General features: G+C 37.5%; 1 protein-coding gene across 1 annotated transcript in view; it reads left to right on the top strand.

Moving 5' to 3' along the window:
- Positions 1-9,961, top strand: part of ARHGAP28 (Rho GTPase activating protein 28) — a 64,105-nt gene extending 54,144 nt beyond the window's left edge. Inside the window, exons 12-14 of the mRNA XM_036767847.1 lie at positions 2,739-2,863; positions 6,314-6,378; positions 9,508-9,961. Of these exons, the coding sequence (XP_036623742.1) occupies positions 2,739-2,863; positions 6,314-6,378; positions 9,508-9,599 (282 nt within the window). The 3' untranslated portion in view covers positions 9,600-9,961. The remainder of the gene's footprint in view (positions 1-2,738; positions 2,864-6,313; positions 6,379-9,507) is intronic.
- Positions 9,962-16,579: the final 6,618 nt, after the last annotated feature.

Raw genomic sequence — 16,579 nt, 5'->3', positions numbered from 1 at the left:
GTGTTGTAGGAAGTTTATCCTGTTAAGACTGTGTACATTGCATAGGACTTGGGGAGAGACCAACCAAGAGGCTAGTGAAGCAATCTAGATGTGATAAGATATGAACCTTATCCCCTTTCCCTCCTGCTTTCCTATAGGGTAAGATAGATTTCTGTTCCCAAGTAAGTGTGTACATTATTCCCTCCTTGAGCCAATTCCTATGAGAGGAACGTTCACGTACTCCACCCCCCTCCCCCATCTTCTCCTTTACAGTAAAAGCTTGTTTGTGCCTCTTCTATGTCAGATAATTTACCCTATTCTGCCTCTCCCTTTCCCCTTCTCCCAGTGCATTCCTCTTTCTCACCCCTTAATTTTATTCTTTTTAGATAATCATCCCAGAAAAGATATGAGTCTAAACCAGAAGAGTGAAAATTACAATGGAAAGGAAAGGGCATTTCAGTTAATAGGATTTGGTGATTGACTGTATGTGATGAGTTAGGGATAAGGAGTACTCAAGGATGATTTCAATGTTTGCTTTTATTTTTTTTTCCTTTATTATTTTATTGATCTATTTTATTTTGACACAATATGTACCTTCTAACAAACACTTCAGCGGATAGAATGGATAGGGTGGGTAGCACGGTGGATAGAGTGCAGGAAGACCTCAATCACACCTGGCCTCAGATACTTACTAGATGTGTGATCCTGGGCAAGTCACTTAACCTCTGTTCACCTCAGTTTCTTCAGCTGTCAAATGGAAATAATAACAGCTTGTACCTTACAGAGTTGTTGTAAAGATAAAATGAGGCAATATTTGTAAACTTCTTAGCATAGAGTAGATGCTATATAAATGCTTATTCCCTTTCCGTCCCCATTCCACCCCCTAAAAATACATTCCCTTAAAGCAGTCAGTCTAGATTGCCTAATAGAATGCTTGCAACCAATAATATTTTTTATGTGTTTTGTTTTCTGCTCCTATCATTTTGAATTGTTAGCAGAAAGGAGGAATGTGTGACTGCAAGACTTTTAGCTGAAATGACTACCACTAACAGAAATAAGGCAACTAGAAGGTGAATTTGTTTTCCTTAGGAGAGGAGTTAAGTAGTAGAGAGACAAGCTGAGCTGAGTTTGAGGTAATAATAGAGCATCCAAGTGGAAGTGTTGGATAAGCATTTAGATGTGTGGCCTAGTTTTGGAAGTCATCCACATGGAGTAGCAGAAGCCACGGAAAGAATGAGATGAAAGAGAAGCATAGTGAATGAAGGGCCTGATAATAGAAACTTGGGAAATGCCACCATTAAAGGGACAGGAGGAGAGTAGCTTTGATACCTGGCAGATGAAAGCCCAGGACCCAAGTCATGGCCAAAGTAAAGAGAACTGGAAGAATTCCATTAGCAGAGGCCTGAATACCTAAAGGCATTTTTCAAATGATATCAGTAGTACAGTAAAACTTTGATTTATAAGAATCTCCAATTAATTAGAATAATTTTTCTTCATTCAACTTCTAGGAGAGTAAAAGAGAAAGAGAAAGTCTGAAATCAGGTTTATTTAAACAAAATTATCCAGGACGTAGGCATATTTGGGGGCCAAGATTCATTTAATTCAGTGTCCTCTGAGGAGAAGATATATCCTGAATAATAACCTTAGTCCTGCAAGATCTGCATTACTTAAGGAAAGAATTAGTCCTGCCCACCATACTTGCTAAGACAGGAAAAGAAGATGATAGATAGATAGATAGATAGATAGATAGATAGATAGATAGATAGATACTAGATAGATATAGATGTGCATATAGCTATATAGCTATAGATATATATACATACCTATGTATCCATCTGTGTATATGTATATATGTGTGTATATATTATACATTAATACATAATATGATTATATAAATTTACATATATGTATGTGTGTATGTGTGTACATATACATACACATACATACACATACATACATATACATATATATATATATATATATATATATATATATATATATATATATATATATATATATATATATATATATATAGCAAGAAAAGTTGAAACAAAAAATTGGTTTCTAAGTTTTGCTGAAGTTAACTAGAAAATTCAGTTAACCACAATAGTCTAGTTCCCTTGGTGTTTTGGTAGTTCTTGATATCCTGGGTGAGTTACTGTTGTAAGAGAGAAAAGGAGTGACCCTCTTGTACTTCCACCCTCAGCATCGCACATCTTATTCAGGAGCCATTCTCTACAACCATTTCTGTGTTATCATCTGTCAGATTGCAGCATCAATCAGTCAGTCAGTCTTTATTACGTACCTACTATGTGCCAGGCACTGTGCTAAGAGCTGGGGATACCAAAAGAGGTAAAACCTGTCACTGTAGTGATTGAATCTAAAGATTCAAGATCCCCATGGAGGACCTTTTGTTCTGATGTCACAGACTTTTGTCTGATAAAACAGAAAATTTAGGAGATGTTCTTTGGAAGCCCTACCCTAACCCAATCAGTTATAGCCCTGGATTCTGCTTCAGGGAGGCCCATCTTGAATTTCATCCAAGGAGACTTTTATTGCAGAGGCCAGTAAGATTTGTTATAACATTTTGTCAGTAACCCCATTCTATACAGGAATGCCAAGGATGGTGTCATAGTAAGAACTGAGTGTATGTTAAAAAAAAATCAAGATAAAGGTGAAAAGAAACAAAGAACTGATTCTAGCCCTAGCTAGAGTACAAGTAACTTAGGTCGATTTTCTTTTTCTTCCCCACTTTGTAGTCTGATATACCTGAAGGAGTCATTAGAGTACATGCACCTCTTCATTCCAAGGTGTCCATGGCCATTCAGCTTAATGGTCAGACCAAAGCCAAAGACATCCTGGCTCGATTTCACTGTGAGAACAGGTAGGTGACAGTGGTGGTGGTGGGGGTGGAGTTCTTAATTCAATGAAGGGAATTGTGGCCAAGTGTATAGTTTGCTTGAACTTTGAGCTTTAGCTTTCTTAATAAAGCTTTAGAGCCTCTTAGTTTGGGTACTTTTTGCCTATACCCCAGTAATTTGGTGTAGGGATAAACTTATATCCTCTGAATCCTCTATTATTTGCTTAATACTATAATGAAAATAACTTAATAATAATACCTTGCCCAAAAAAATGGCCTGTTTAACGTTTCCTCCAAAGGAAAATCTAGACAGATGTTTTTGATCGAGGTGGCTTTAGGAGTTTGTTAGGTTTTTGTTTCAATTCAAATCAATAAATGCATACTAGATTCCCTTCTTTTACATGAAGCCTTTCCTCATCTCTCCTTCTAATGGACTTCCTCCCCAAACTTCCCTGAATTTATTTTGCATATGTTATGTGTATGCCAATATTTGTGCCCATTGTGTTCCTTTTTAGAATGCAGTTATCCCTTCCATATCACCAGGGTTAGGGGCTCCCACAATCTGGGAAATCTACATACTTTTTTTGTCCTTTCCTTTGTACCAGAGAAGAAGTCTGAACTTTTTCTTTTTCTCTTACGGGGTGTTTACAGTAACTTATTGTAAAATTTGGATAAGTATTCTGTCACAGGCTTTATGTCATTTGCTAGCCTTTGTGTGTCTTCTGTGGCTTCTGCAGAAGTCCCCCAAAATTCCCGTTTAATTTCTTATGCCAACATGCTATATATCAAAAAAAAATGATTGGATAAGTCAGGACGTGGAAGGGCTCACTGAATAAGTTCCTTGAGAGCAGGAACAATTTCACTTTTTTCTTTGTATCTCCATGTTTAGCACAGTCTGTAGCACATGGTAAGCACTTAATAAATGTATGTTAATTGGTTAATTGTTTGATTGCCCATTTATCACTAGCTTTGCCTGGCACAGGGAATGCAAAGTTAAAATCAAAATGCGCCCTGTCCTTGGGTAACATCGATTTTCTTGGAATATTGGCCTACAATATGTTAATGATATAGAGCCAAGATAGAGTAGTCATGTATTGTATCTTTGGTGCTACAGTTCCTTTCAAATACACTGCAGGCGGTAATCATTGGGGTCAGTGCGAAGTCAGTGACGGGCTGCTTTGCTCTCTTGCCATATAGTGGCTAATCACAGAGTAAGAACATTAAAGGGGAAGAACAAAAATCAATTTGTAACCAGGCACACTTACTCCAAGACATGAATTTGTCCTGGGGTTTTATGAGAAGAGAAAAGAAGTATAATTCCAAAACCTACTATCTGAAGGCAGACATGATTTAATGGTCTCTTGTACACCTTTGACATGTATCCTAAAGAAGCTTTCCAATCATATTAAAAAGTAATAGCCTGAGGCCAACAGAAACACTCTGGACACTTAGTCATCTGTTGCTGCCTATCCTGGAAACCTAAATCACTATAATTGTTTCAACTTGACAGTCATATGGGGACTTGGAGAGGCTTTTGAGGGATTTAGCAGACAAATGCCTGGCTACATGGATTGCATAACCAACTTGATGCTCATTATATTTAGACTCATGTAAAAAAAAAGTGTTCCTAATAAAAGAAATGTTGGATCAGAGAGCCTAGGTTGAATCAGCCCCCTTAGACCAACTTCTTCTGAAGGTTTTTCCCTGCTTATCTTCCTAATGAGACAGTGCCCATGACATCTATTGCTTTAATTGCTAGAAGCGTGCCATATGTAATCCCTTTACACTTAAGGATTGGCTTTCTGCAGACCACTCTTCATCTGTCTTCTACCTGCCTCCAGTCAGGCCTTTACCCCCACCAAAAACTGGGGCTCAGGCCTGCACCCTGGGCTCTGAGGAGTGGGCTTTGGCTTTATCTCATCAAGATCAAGGCCTTGATCTCGCTTCCTAGCCATGCCATTGAGTGCTTTGGGGCCCCTTCCAACTTTCTGGTGCTCCTTTATGTATGTTTTTCTCCTGGTAGATTGTAAGCTTTTTGACTACAATAATTTTCATGCTTCTTTGTCCTTGTGTTTCCAATGTTTGTACATAGTAAGTGCTTAATATACACTCTTACAACTATCTCTTTCTTTCTCTCTGTCCTATCTTTCCGTCCACCTATCTATCTTTTTATATCTGTCTAACTATCCATCTGTCTTTCTATCTTGCCATCTTTCTATTTATCTTTCTATCCATTCATCTATCCATCTATCATCTATCTTTCCATCTTTCTTTCTATCTTAACTAATCCAAAAAAGTATCTAATTCTCACCATCAAAAGGGGAGAATTTTGAGGCTAAGGATCCAAAGGTGACCATCTTTTTTCTCCCATTATTAAAGAAAAGCCTTCCTTTGCTTCTTTCCTGTGGTATCTGAGCTGAAAGTTCATCATGTCCTCTCAATATGAGCTGGACCACTCACTAAGTAGTCCTTTTTGGGATATAGCCCCTATCCCAGGGCTATAAATCGATCATAGAATCATAGATTTAGAGCCTACAAGGTACCGAAGAGTCATATAGCAATATTTAACAGATAAGAAAATTGAGGCAGAGAACAATTAAGTGACTTGCCCAAAGTCACACAGGTGGTAAATGGCAGAGTAACAATCCTAAACCCATAAATCTTTTGACTCCAAATCCATTAAGTTCATTATTCCTTTCACTGCACCAAAGGCCTCAGTCTTTCAGGGTCTTACCTTCTGAACATGAAATGTTTCCCACAATCTTGTTTGTCCACTCCTTTCCTAATTTGAGGAATTAGGTCATTTTTAAAAATAAAATAAGAATGCCTTTAGGGACAGAGAATGTGTCAATGTCTCTCTTTTCCACTTTATTAGGTACCATGATATGGTGAATTAAAAGAACCCAAAGCAGCTACAATCTTGCTGTAGATGTAGTTCACAGTCTAGTTTAGCTAAACCAGAAAAAAGAACCAGTAACATGTTATGTATGGAGCAGTGGGTGTGGATGAGCATGCAGAGGGCAGTGGAGCAGTTGGGCTGATTTTGTTGGGTCAGTGACATTTTAAAAATGTTTTCTGAAATAAACCTTCAGCTAGATTTTGAAGGACAAGAGGGTCATAGATAGCTCAGCAGGTTTGTTGTTCTTCAGGCATATTTCACTCTTCCATGACCCCATTTGGGTTCTTGGCAAAGATACTGGAGTGGTTTGCCATTTCTTTCTCTAGTTAATTTTACAGATGAGGAAACTGAGGCAAACAGGATTAAGTGACTTGCTCAGGGTCACCCAGCTAGTGTCTGAGGCCAGATTTGAAATCAAGAAGATGAGTTTTCCTGACTCCAAGCCCAGGACTCTATCCATTGTGCCACCTAGCTGCCCGTAGAATTTTTAGAGGCTGGTTATTCTGGGTGTCTAAAGAAGTATTTTCGTATTTAGACCATAAGAACTAACAGTAGAAATGTTTTCTTCTTCTTAGCCACGATTCACCAGGTAGCCTTAAGACTCAGAACCAAAGCTTATATGAAATTGGAGGCAATATAGGTAAGTGTCTTAAAATTTTAATCCTGAATTTTCTGATTCATTGAGAAGAAATACTTGTTTCATTATTTGTAAATACTTGCTACAAATATTGTTTCATTTACTGTAAATGTACCTTAGCATGAACTACTTTCCAAGGGAAAATAGCATATACAAGTTGCTAATATTTTTAGTTCACATCCAAATACTTGCCTGAATTTTCTGGAGTGCTGTTTAAATACATGTTATAATATCTCAGCGTCATTATTTGGCATTTATTGAATATTTAATGGAATATTCACATACTGGTAATTTCTTCTTACTAATTAAGGAACATGGTGTTTATTTATGTCAATATTTACATAAATACAGAATAACCTAGTGCTAGAACTTTCAATATAGAAATTAATCTCCTTAATACAATATAACACAATGTAATGCAATACAATATGCAACGCAGCACAACTCAGTATTATACAACACAAGCTAACGCAACGTTAATACAACATAGCACCACTCAGTACCACTGTATGTAGTACAACACAACATAATTCAATAATAATAATAATATACTATGTCATACAGTGTGGTACAGTGTAACACAACACAACACAGTACAGTACAATGCACTACAAGAAACATTTCGCAAGTACCTCCTCTACGTAGAGCACTGTGTTTGGTGCCAGAGAGCTCCAAAGAGAAATAATACCAGACCTCAAGGACCTAGTAAGGACATAAGATATCAACAAGGATTGTATCATAACTCTCTAATGAACTTATCAAGTAATACAGTAGCAAAATGCTACATGACATCTCGAATGGAAGGTTGTTATTGACCTGGAAGATCAGGGGATGTTCCTGGGAGAACTTGGCCCTAAAAGATGGGCAGTAATTTAGTAGCTGAAGAAGTAGAGAGAAAGAACATTCCGGGTAGAGGGAAGAAATGTAGCAAGAGCACTTTATATCTAATGCACTCATGTATTTAGAGAGATGTCAAAGCATTTGTAAATGGCATGAGCATATTTTGCATCACATTATAATGTTGGAGCTGACAGGGACCTCAGAGGTCATTTAGGTCAGCACTTCTTAAACTGTGGGTTGCAACCTACAGGTTAAGAAGTCTTGAAAGAGTTGAGAGTGGAATAAGTTTGAAGAAGCTCTGATTCTAGTCTAGCCTCTTTCTATTATAAAAAGAAACCTGAGGGCCACAGTGCCTTGCCCCAGGTCACACATGGAGGATTAGAACCAAGGTCTCCTTCCCTTAATCCAATATCTTTTTTATACTACACCATGCTATTGCTAGATAAAAGTATCTTCTAGAAGCTTTCTTGAGTAAAATAAATTGTTGCCCCATCATGGGTTTCTGACTTTGACAGAAGGTCTTTTAGTGAAGAAGAACATTGGGTTTTGTGGCTCACAATTGATATCTAGAAAAATACTGCCACTTCCACCTCCTCAAACAAACAAACATGTAAATTTGAGGATAGGGGACAACAGCAAAATGGAGACGTTGGAGGGACTGTCATGAGTTTTACTAATTTATGTAGGCAAGATAAAGAAAAATGTGAATAAATAGTAACTCACTTCAGAGTAACTAACCCTGGGATAATTTATCTTTCCATCGACCTTCCGACGATAGCCACATCAAGGTAATTCTTTTCATTAAGTGACTATTTTCTACATACTTTAATAGTCTCAAAGGAAATTAAGTGTGTTCTGCAGCTAATAGAAAGCCTGTACTTTAAGGACATTTGCTTCATTTCTGATTATGAAATAGTTTAAGGCTAAGTCCGAGAGCTCTTGAAGTCTAACAGTAATGTGCTCATTTACATAGAAGTGTGCATCATTCTGGCAGCTGTCAGTCAGATTTGAAGATTAATATTTAACTGATTCATGTCTTCCTGCCAGCCTGTCCTTTCTCCTGGCTGCAGGGGAGCAACCATTTAAGAAGAATGAGCTAAAGTTTTTAAGCATGGATGGAGAGGATAGCATGCTCTCCGTTTGTCCTTAGCAAAAGAGGTATTCGATGGGGCCGAGTGAAACCCAGTGACCTGAAGGTAGCTACCGCAAAAGACATCCTTTCTCATTAAATGAATAGAAGGGAAGTTCATGTTGACTCAGATGGACACCCTGACTCTTCATGATATTGATGACAAAGGCTTTCTGGAAACATAAAAATTATTTCCTTTCAGCTACAGAGTCAATTGCTTTCCCAGCACCATTTTCAATGAATAACTTCTGTGTAGCATTTAGATGATAGATCTGTTTGAGGAACCTTCTTTGTGTGTTCTTTCTGGTAATTTTCATAACAAAGTAAGGAAAACAGGAAATCCTAACATTCAGAAAAATAACATGGCAGATATAATTCAAGTAAAAATGACAGTGTTTGAAAGCTACTTTCTAACTGTAGATCTGGCATAAATTTAAGCGCTAAATGTTATTAATCAACAATGCACATGAATGCTAAAAATAAAAATGTATTTTAAGTTCTTGGAGATCAGAGACTTTCATTTTTTGTCTTTCATCTCCAGCACCTTAATAAATATTGATTGATAAGGATTTATTATCATTACTACTAGAAATGACTTATAATAGCCAACATCCATTTTACTATTATGATAATTATGAGTATAATTATTATTCAACCCACCATAGACATTTCTCAGAAAGTCAAAGAAATCAAAGCAACATACCTTGAAATTTACTTAATGAGAATCTTTTGTGGTCCTAGACTACTGTCTTCAAGGTGTATTCTCAGATAAGAAATGAAATTGTATGTTAAAAATATTCTTGCCTTGTGTAATAAGGCTTTGAGAGCTGAGTGGCCAAGTGGGATTTGTAGTTTAGAGGGATAAGCACCCCTGATCTTCCTAAGGCTGAGTGGGAAGGCTTACATGATGTGGGCAAGCTAGAAAGTAATTCTGTTGCAGACAACATGTTTGTACAATCCTCAATCCAACTAAAATGTCTTTAGTGATGTTCTACCAGGCAATCAGAAAAAGATGACTTTTGCAAAGAAATCCTAAGAATTGATCCACTTACCATCAAATAAATGAGACAATTAAAGCGCCCTGCTGGACTCAGCTGACCATTTTCTTAACCAGTACCATGTGAGCCTGAGTGAACATGCTTTTCCCTTTCTTTTTGTCATAGGGCAGCACTGTTTAGATCCCGACGCCTTCATGTTGGATGTGTATCATGCGAATCCTCATGCAGAGTGGGTGATAAAACCAAAGACAAGTTGAAACTTCAGGAAATAGCCTACTTCGGAGGGAAAGGACTCCACTTGTATTTTCTAGGCCAAGAAAGTCCAGAATATGGTGGAAAACCAAGTGGCTGCTTTTGATTCTCTCTGTCCTTCCCAGCCCTCTTTGTCTTGAGATGTTTCTCCAAGTCAGAGGGTATTGATGTGTTCATTGGTTACCAACCTGTGAACCCTAAGATAAACACCAGTCGTAACCATCGAAGCAGGAGTCTTCTTATGTCAGTTACTTGACCTACAAAGGAAGGATGATGGTACTTTCAAAGAGAGGCCAATCTGGACAATGGAAAGTTTCATCCTCTCCAGGATTTTGACTTGATAATTAAACTGTGTCCTCTACTTGGATGCCTTCTTACTCAATCTTACAGCCTACCAAATGTAGCAAACACTACCGAATACAAGAGACGATGGGGAGTGGAGAGGGGGTAGTGGGGTGATTTTGCTAGTATTCCAAAGCAAGATTCTCCTTCACCTTTATATATATATGTATAAAATAAGAACACAGGGCTGTTTTTCAGAAAAAAAATGATGGAAATGCCCAGGGTAGTTGTGCTGCGTAGATGCAATTCTTCTATCCAAACAAAACTTATTTTGAAAGTAAAATATACAATATTTATGCTTCTGACTCACTCCTCATTATTTGGTTATTTTGAGGAGAAAGAACTACTGTTTAAAGCAACCTGTACTGTTTATCTATGTTGTACTGTATTGTCATTCTCATCATTCTGATACCAATGTGTACTTCTGTGTGTCTGAACAAATTGAATTTTTTTTAAGCTTTTCATCTTACATTATGGACATAGTCTCTGAGCGAAGCATTGTCAGACTAAGGATGTGCCTGTCCTTTCATTTCCCTTTTCTTTGTAAACAGCAGTGGATTCTGTTCCCTAATCATTATTATATTATTTGATGAATGTCTTTCCATGTGCCAGTCACTGAGTTTCTCTCTTCTCCCAAACATTTCCTTATCTATATTTTATGACCATACTTAATTCTATAGCCACGGTTTTGAAGAAGACAGTACCACTTTTATCCAGGCCTAGAAAATACAGCTGCCTCTGGTTCTTACATGACATTGAGGACATTTTTCACCTTTGATCATCAATCACAGGCATGGCTAGGCACAATTGTTAAACAATTAGGCTGTACAAATCTATGTATGTTGGGTAAGTTGAGTATCATATACTTTCCAAATCTGGATTCTGTCAGATCAGTTATTCACCAATCATCCTCATTTAGGAAAGAGAGCAAATGCAGTATGTTAAAGAATCCTATAGTACTGGCTTCTCTTTAGAAAATAAATATAGAGCCCCTTCTAGGATCAATTAAGGATGGCTATAGTTTCAAAATTGTGACAAGATATCTTGGGATGCTCTCTGGTTTTATATTGTCCCACTTACCCCTTCTCCCCTAAATAAATTCTATATCATCTTTCAACCTTTGGCTTGGGTTCAACAGATAATGGATTTGAGGGATTATGTTGGAGCTATGCGGACTAGATCCTAGACCTAAATGCCTGTTTCTGTTGCAACAAAGCAGCATTGCCTGGAACTCTGGTAAAAGTTTTGCATTTTTTTACTTTAGTTTCTCCTTTTAAGTCTCAGGTTCTAATGCATTCATAGTATCTGCCAACATTTGTAATAAAACTTTAAAATACACTTGTGTCTTCCAAAAAAAGAATGTCTTGTTCTCCCTATGTAAATAATTATATTTCCTGCAGAACAATAGTTAACTTTTTTTTTATTTTCACAAAAAGGGATGTTATTTTGAAGTAAAACATCCCCAAATCTAATTCCAGACATGTTAAACACCAGGACTAGAAAGCATCCTAAGGTTGTCATACATTTCTCTATTCTAATTTGTCATCAGTCTACTGTTAAATATAGGGGATATGGAGGAAAAAAAATGTTTCTGTCCTCATTTACTTTTGTACTCATCAGACCTATCCGAATCAATTATTTCATTCACTTCACTTTGTTCGAGGAAAATATCTATTTGTTACCAAAGATTTCTAGCATCTGAGGGAGGAGGGGAAAGCTTTTCTTCTAAATAGTCTCATTAGTATTATTACATCTGATGTGAATGTTTACTTACAAGGATCTTAACCTGCCATCAAGAGAGGATTTTTGTCGTGCATAAGAAAGGTAGCAAGACATAGTGGGGAGAGAGCTAAAATCCAATTTGGACCATTAGACCTGGATTCAAGTACCACCTGCCTCTCAGACTGATTATGTGACCTTGGGTAAGTCATTAGCGCTAGTCATAAGCGATCTTAGTGCTAGTCTTGGCCACTGAAACTATATAAATTTCAGAGAAGATGCTGACTTGCAATTAGTAGTTTCATCACCTAGGAATTTTTATACCAATGAAATTGCAGGTCTAGTGACCCCTCTCCCTGTCTTTATATTTATATATTAATCTTCTGAAAGAGGTAATTTACTCATTGGGGATTCTTGGTGACTAAATCTGTCCTTAAAAACAGAAGTGGACCTTTCTGCAGTTCAACTCTGGGACAGCAGCCAGATTGAAGATCCTTTCTTTTGACTCTAAAAGAGCCTGTCACCTATATTTTAGGAGCACTGTCTTGTCAACATTTTACATTTGCCATACTTTGACAACCAAGCTGCAAAGCTGAAAGTTTACCTGCTAACAGAAGATGATGTTAGCTAAGGGGGAAACATGATATTTCTGTAATTCTGCCTGAATTTGCAATCTCCATTCCCCAGCCATCCCATTGTCTAGGGTCTTGGGGGACTGCTAGATAACCATGCAGTGAAATGTTAGAGGAAGGGAAAGGATTTTAAGAGAACTTGGCCCAGACTCCATAGCTGCCTTAAGTGTTTTTCCTTTCTCATTCTGCAAAAAAATATAAAAAGAAAAAAATGAAGGCTTATTTCGCACGCCAGCACACTTTGTTTGGCATAATGGTTCTAGGAATCAATGACCTTTGAAGCATACTGGAACCACTCATTGTCATTACAATGTACATACAAAATAAACTACCTCACTTGCCTTACTCAGACAAAAAGCATAGTGGATTATAATAGCTTTTGTTACGAAGTGTCCCTGAGTCTTATTATTTAATGTCAACCTTGTTTTGCTTTTGATATTCCTAGTTTAATGATGCACAAGAAATGAGCAAATGCTCCAAATACCAAAATAAAATATTCTGTGAATGTCGTGCTCTGAAAGCGTCGGTGCCGAAAACATATTCTCTCTGTCATTAATCATTTGTTTCTAGCCATGTTCAGACAACTGGGAGTGAATCCCAGGAGTTCAAATGAGGGATTAAGAAAAAAAAAGTTTATCTTTTCTTCCAGGCATTTTTCAACTATTTTCCACAATGTCTTACTGGATTGGAAAATAACATCATGCCACTCGATAAAGCTAATCGTTTGTATATTTCTGACCCACACAAAAGGGAAATGTGGATTGTTTGTTACAGTAACTTCCATTGTAGTTATAATAGCATATTTGTAAAGTAGAATGTGTACATTGTATTTTAACCATGAAAATAAAAAACAAAACCCCAAATCTTTGTCACTGAGACTTCTTTCTTAGGTGAATTTTTCTTATAGTTAGGGTAGCAAAATATAGTACGGTGGTGGTTACATTTTCTGTTAGTCCATAATATGTTCCTATCTAAAATTATTTTAAAATCCTGATTTGTTATATACTTGAATAATAGTTGAGTAACTGACTTGTTATATACTTTCTTATATACTTTATATAATAAACTAAAATAGCAAAAGGAAGGTAGCATTATGTAGTAGAAAAAATTAGATTTGGGAATCAAGCTATAGCCCTGTGACTCTGTGAAAAATTTAATTTTTGTGTGCCTCAGTTTCCTCATATGTAAAATGAAAATAATAGAATCTTTATAGCCTCTCTTAGGGGGTTGTTGGAGGGACAAATCAGATTATAGACAAATATTTATTTACATGTGAGTCTAATTTACAAGAACTTAACCATTGGGACTTCCATTGTCTAAAAAACTCCCCTCCACCACACCCTGATTTGTGTATATAAACATGTTTGCCATCTTAGAAAAGTGTATTGGCTTTGAAGTCAGAGAATTTGGGTTCACATCCTGCCTGCCTTTGTCACTGTGGTTTTGGGCAAATTATTTATCTTCTTTTTTTGTTTTGTTTTGTTTTTTGGAGGGGAGAAGAGAAGGCAGTTGGGGTTAAGCAACTTGCCCAAGGTCACACAGCTAGTGTGTCAAGTGTCTGAGGCAGGATTTGAACTCAGGTTCTCCCGACTCTAGGGCTGGTGCTCTACTCACTGCGCCACCTAGCTGGCCCCAAGTTAGTTATCTTCTTGGGGCCCATTTTCTTCATTTGTAAAAGGAGTTGGATTAGATGGCCTCTACAGGTACCTTCCTGCCTTAAATCTATGATTTTATGATCTGCTATACATCTCTCACTTTCTTTGTCCATTATTATTATTATTTGATAAATAATCTGGAATGTCCTCCTTGAAAAACAAACATACTGTTCTCATTTAAAATTCACCTCTTCTGATGAGCTTACTGAGAACAAGACTATGTCTCCTCATTTCTCCCAGCTCTCTTTTACCCTTGTGTTATACAGTTAAATAGTTGTTTGTTTAGATAGTTGTATCTTCATCAGATCTCTGATCTCATCTAAGTGGTATTCCCTCCACTGAAGAGCTACTCAACACACCACACATCTGGTAATATTCCACCAGAACAGAACTCAAACCAGCCATATCTGGCAGCCGGGTGACACAGAAAATAAGAGTGCTAGGCCTGAAGTTTGGGAAGACTGAATTCAAATATGGCTTCAGACACCTATTAGCTGTGTAAATCACTCAACTTGTCTGCCTCAGTTTCTTCAACTTTTGTAAAATTGGGGCACCTACCTCCAAGGGTTGTCATGAGAATCAAAATAGAAATTTATAAAGTGGTTACCATTTTGTCTGGCACTAGTAGGTGTTTAATATATACTTGTTCTCTTCTCCTTTCTCCCCTCTCCTCTCTATTACTCTCTACTCACACTATATAGCCAGTCTACAACCTTTTCCAATTATGTATGTCCTGTACAATATTTTTAAGGCATATCTTATGTGTAAATCATTGGTAATGTGCTACAGCCTATGCACACCTACCAGATCCATCTTCAACTGCCATTTGGGTCACTGGCAATAACTCTTGGGAGATTTTGTTGGCCCACGATTAGTAGCCATGTAGCATCACCAGAAAGTATTGGTGTTAAAAAAATGGCTTTTTATTTGAGATCAGCTTTGGATTATTAAACAAGGAGCAATTTCCCAAATCCAATCCAGAATGGTCTCCTACTCAAGTCAACCTACCTTCATCTGAAGTGTCTATCCAAAGTATTGGCCTTGATGGAGCAACTCGGTGGATTCGCCATTCAGCTTTATTTCAGTCTGAACATTCTTGATCCACATAATTATTTCTGTGTGGATCATTAGGTTGAATTCTTGGCCAATCCTGACCTTTCTCAATCTGCTCCTTTTGACATGGAAATGCCTTCATCTTTCAGAAATTTGAGTCATTCCAAGACCCATTGGGACCTCTCCTTGATTTCATTCCTAATTTAACCCTCACATTTCTACCCTCAGGAGCCCTGACTGCTTGCCACGCCACTATGCATTGAGTTTGTCTTTTGTTGTTCAGTCGTGTCTGAATCTTCATGACTGCATTTGGGGTTTTCTTGGCAAAGATATGGGAGTAGTTTGTCATTTCCTTCTCCAGCTCACTTTACAGGTGGGGAACTTAGGGCAAGTATGGTTAAGTGACTTGCCCAAGGTCACACAGCTAGTGTCTGAGGCCAGATTTGTAGTCACAAAAATGAAATCTTCTTGTCTCTGCTTAGCACGCTATTCACTCTGCCATCTTGCAGCCCATGAGAATGTCTATCAACACTAAAACTATAGAAAACTATTAAGTGGTATTTGGATAGACTACTGGACCTGGAGTCAGGAAGATGAGTTCAAATCCAGCCTCAGATACTTAACTACCTGTGTAGCCCTGGGCAAATTGCTTAACCTCTGTCAACCTCACTTTCTTCAACTGTAAAATGGGGATGATAATAGTGCCTGCTTCAGAGTGTTGTGAGAACTAAATGAGATAATATTTGTAAAGTGTTTAGCATAGTGCCTGGCACATAGTAGGTGCTTAATAAATGCATATTTCTTTACTTCCTACAGGGAAATTAGAAGACAGACTTGACATTGTTTCTAGGCAATGTGAATGGAGATCCAAGATAAACTATAGTTCATATAGAGTTGTCCACAAGGTGTGGTTATAGAATCATGTTTCATCTGCAGCTTTTTAGTCAGGTGGCATAGAAAGACTAGAGAAATCTCTCAAACTTTATTGTCAAAGGGAGTATAAAGGTTCAGGACCCAATTCATTCTCTTTTTGTGTACATGCAGAAAGAAACACATATATCTATGCTGTTAACTAGAGATGCAATCAGCAAACACCAGTGGGAGGAGGAAGGGAATTCAAAGACAAAATTTTCAAAATAATTAAATGGTTTAGAACCATGAACTGAAAATAGAAGGAATAAAAGAAATAACAGAAGAAATATATGCTGAAGTCAGAATCCTCTCATGTATCTATGTGTGTCTGTGTTTATAACAATTATCTAATAGAAGCCCAAGATGAACTTTTCTGTTGGAGTAAACTGAAAGAAGAAGTGCTACCTTCAGCCCTCCAAGGCTTAAGCAGTCTGTTCTTCCTCTGTGTTTAAAATGGCAAACTGGAAACTTGCCAAGCTATCAACAAGCTTCAGAAAAAGAAATGGATTTTGACTTGCAGGGATGTGTTTGAAAGGAGACCATGTGAGCAGCTCAATTCCCAGCGTCAATTTGACTAATAGCAGAGTCATAAGGAAGATTCCATTCTCTTCAACAGGAAAAAAAAATGGCCCCTCAGTCCAGTACTGGTTCAGCACCAGTGCTTTCTGTCAC

The sequence above is a fragment of the Trichosurus vulpecula genome, chromosome 1 (assembly GCF_011100635.1).
Source record: "Trichosurus vulpecula isolate mTriVul1 chromosome 1, mTriVul1.pri, whole genome shotgun sequence".
NCBI lineage: Eukaryota > Metazoa > Chordata > Mammalia > Diprotodontia > Phalangeridae > Trichosurus > Trichosurus vulpecula.
This window is presented reverse-complemented; position numbering and strand designations above follow the sequence as displayed.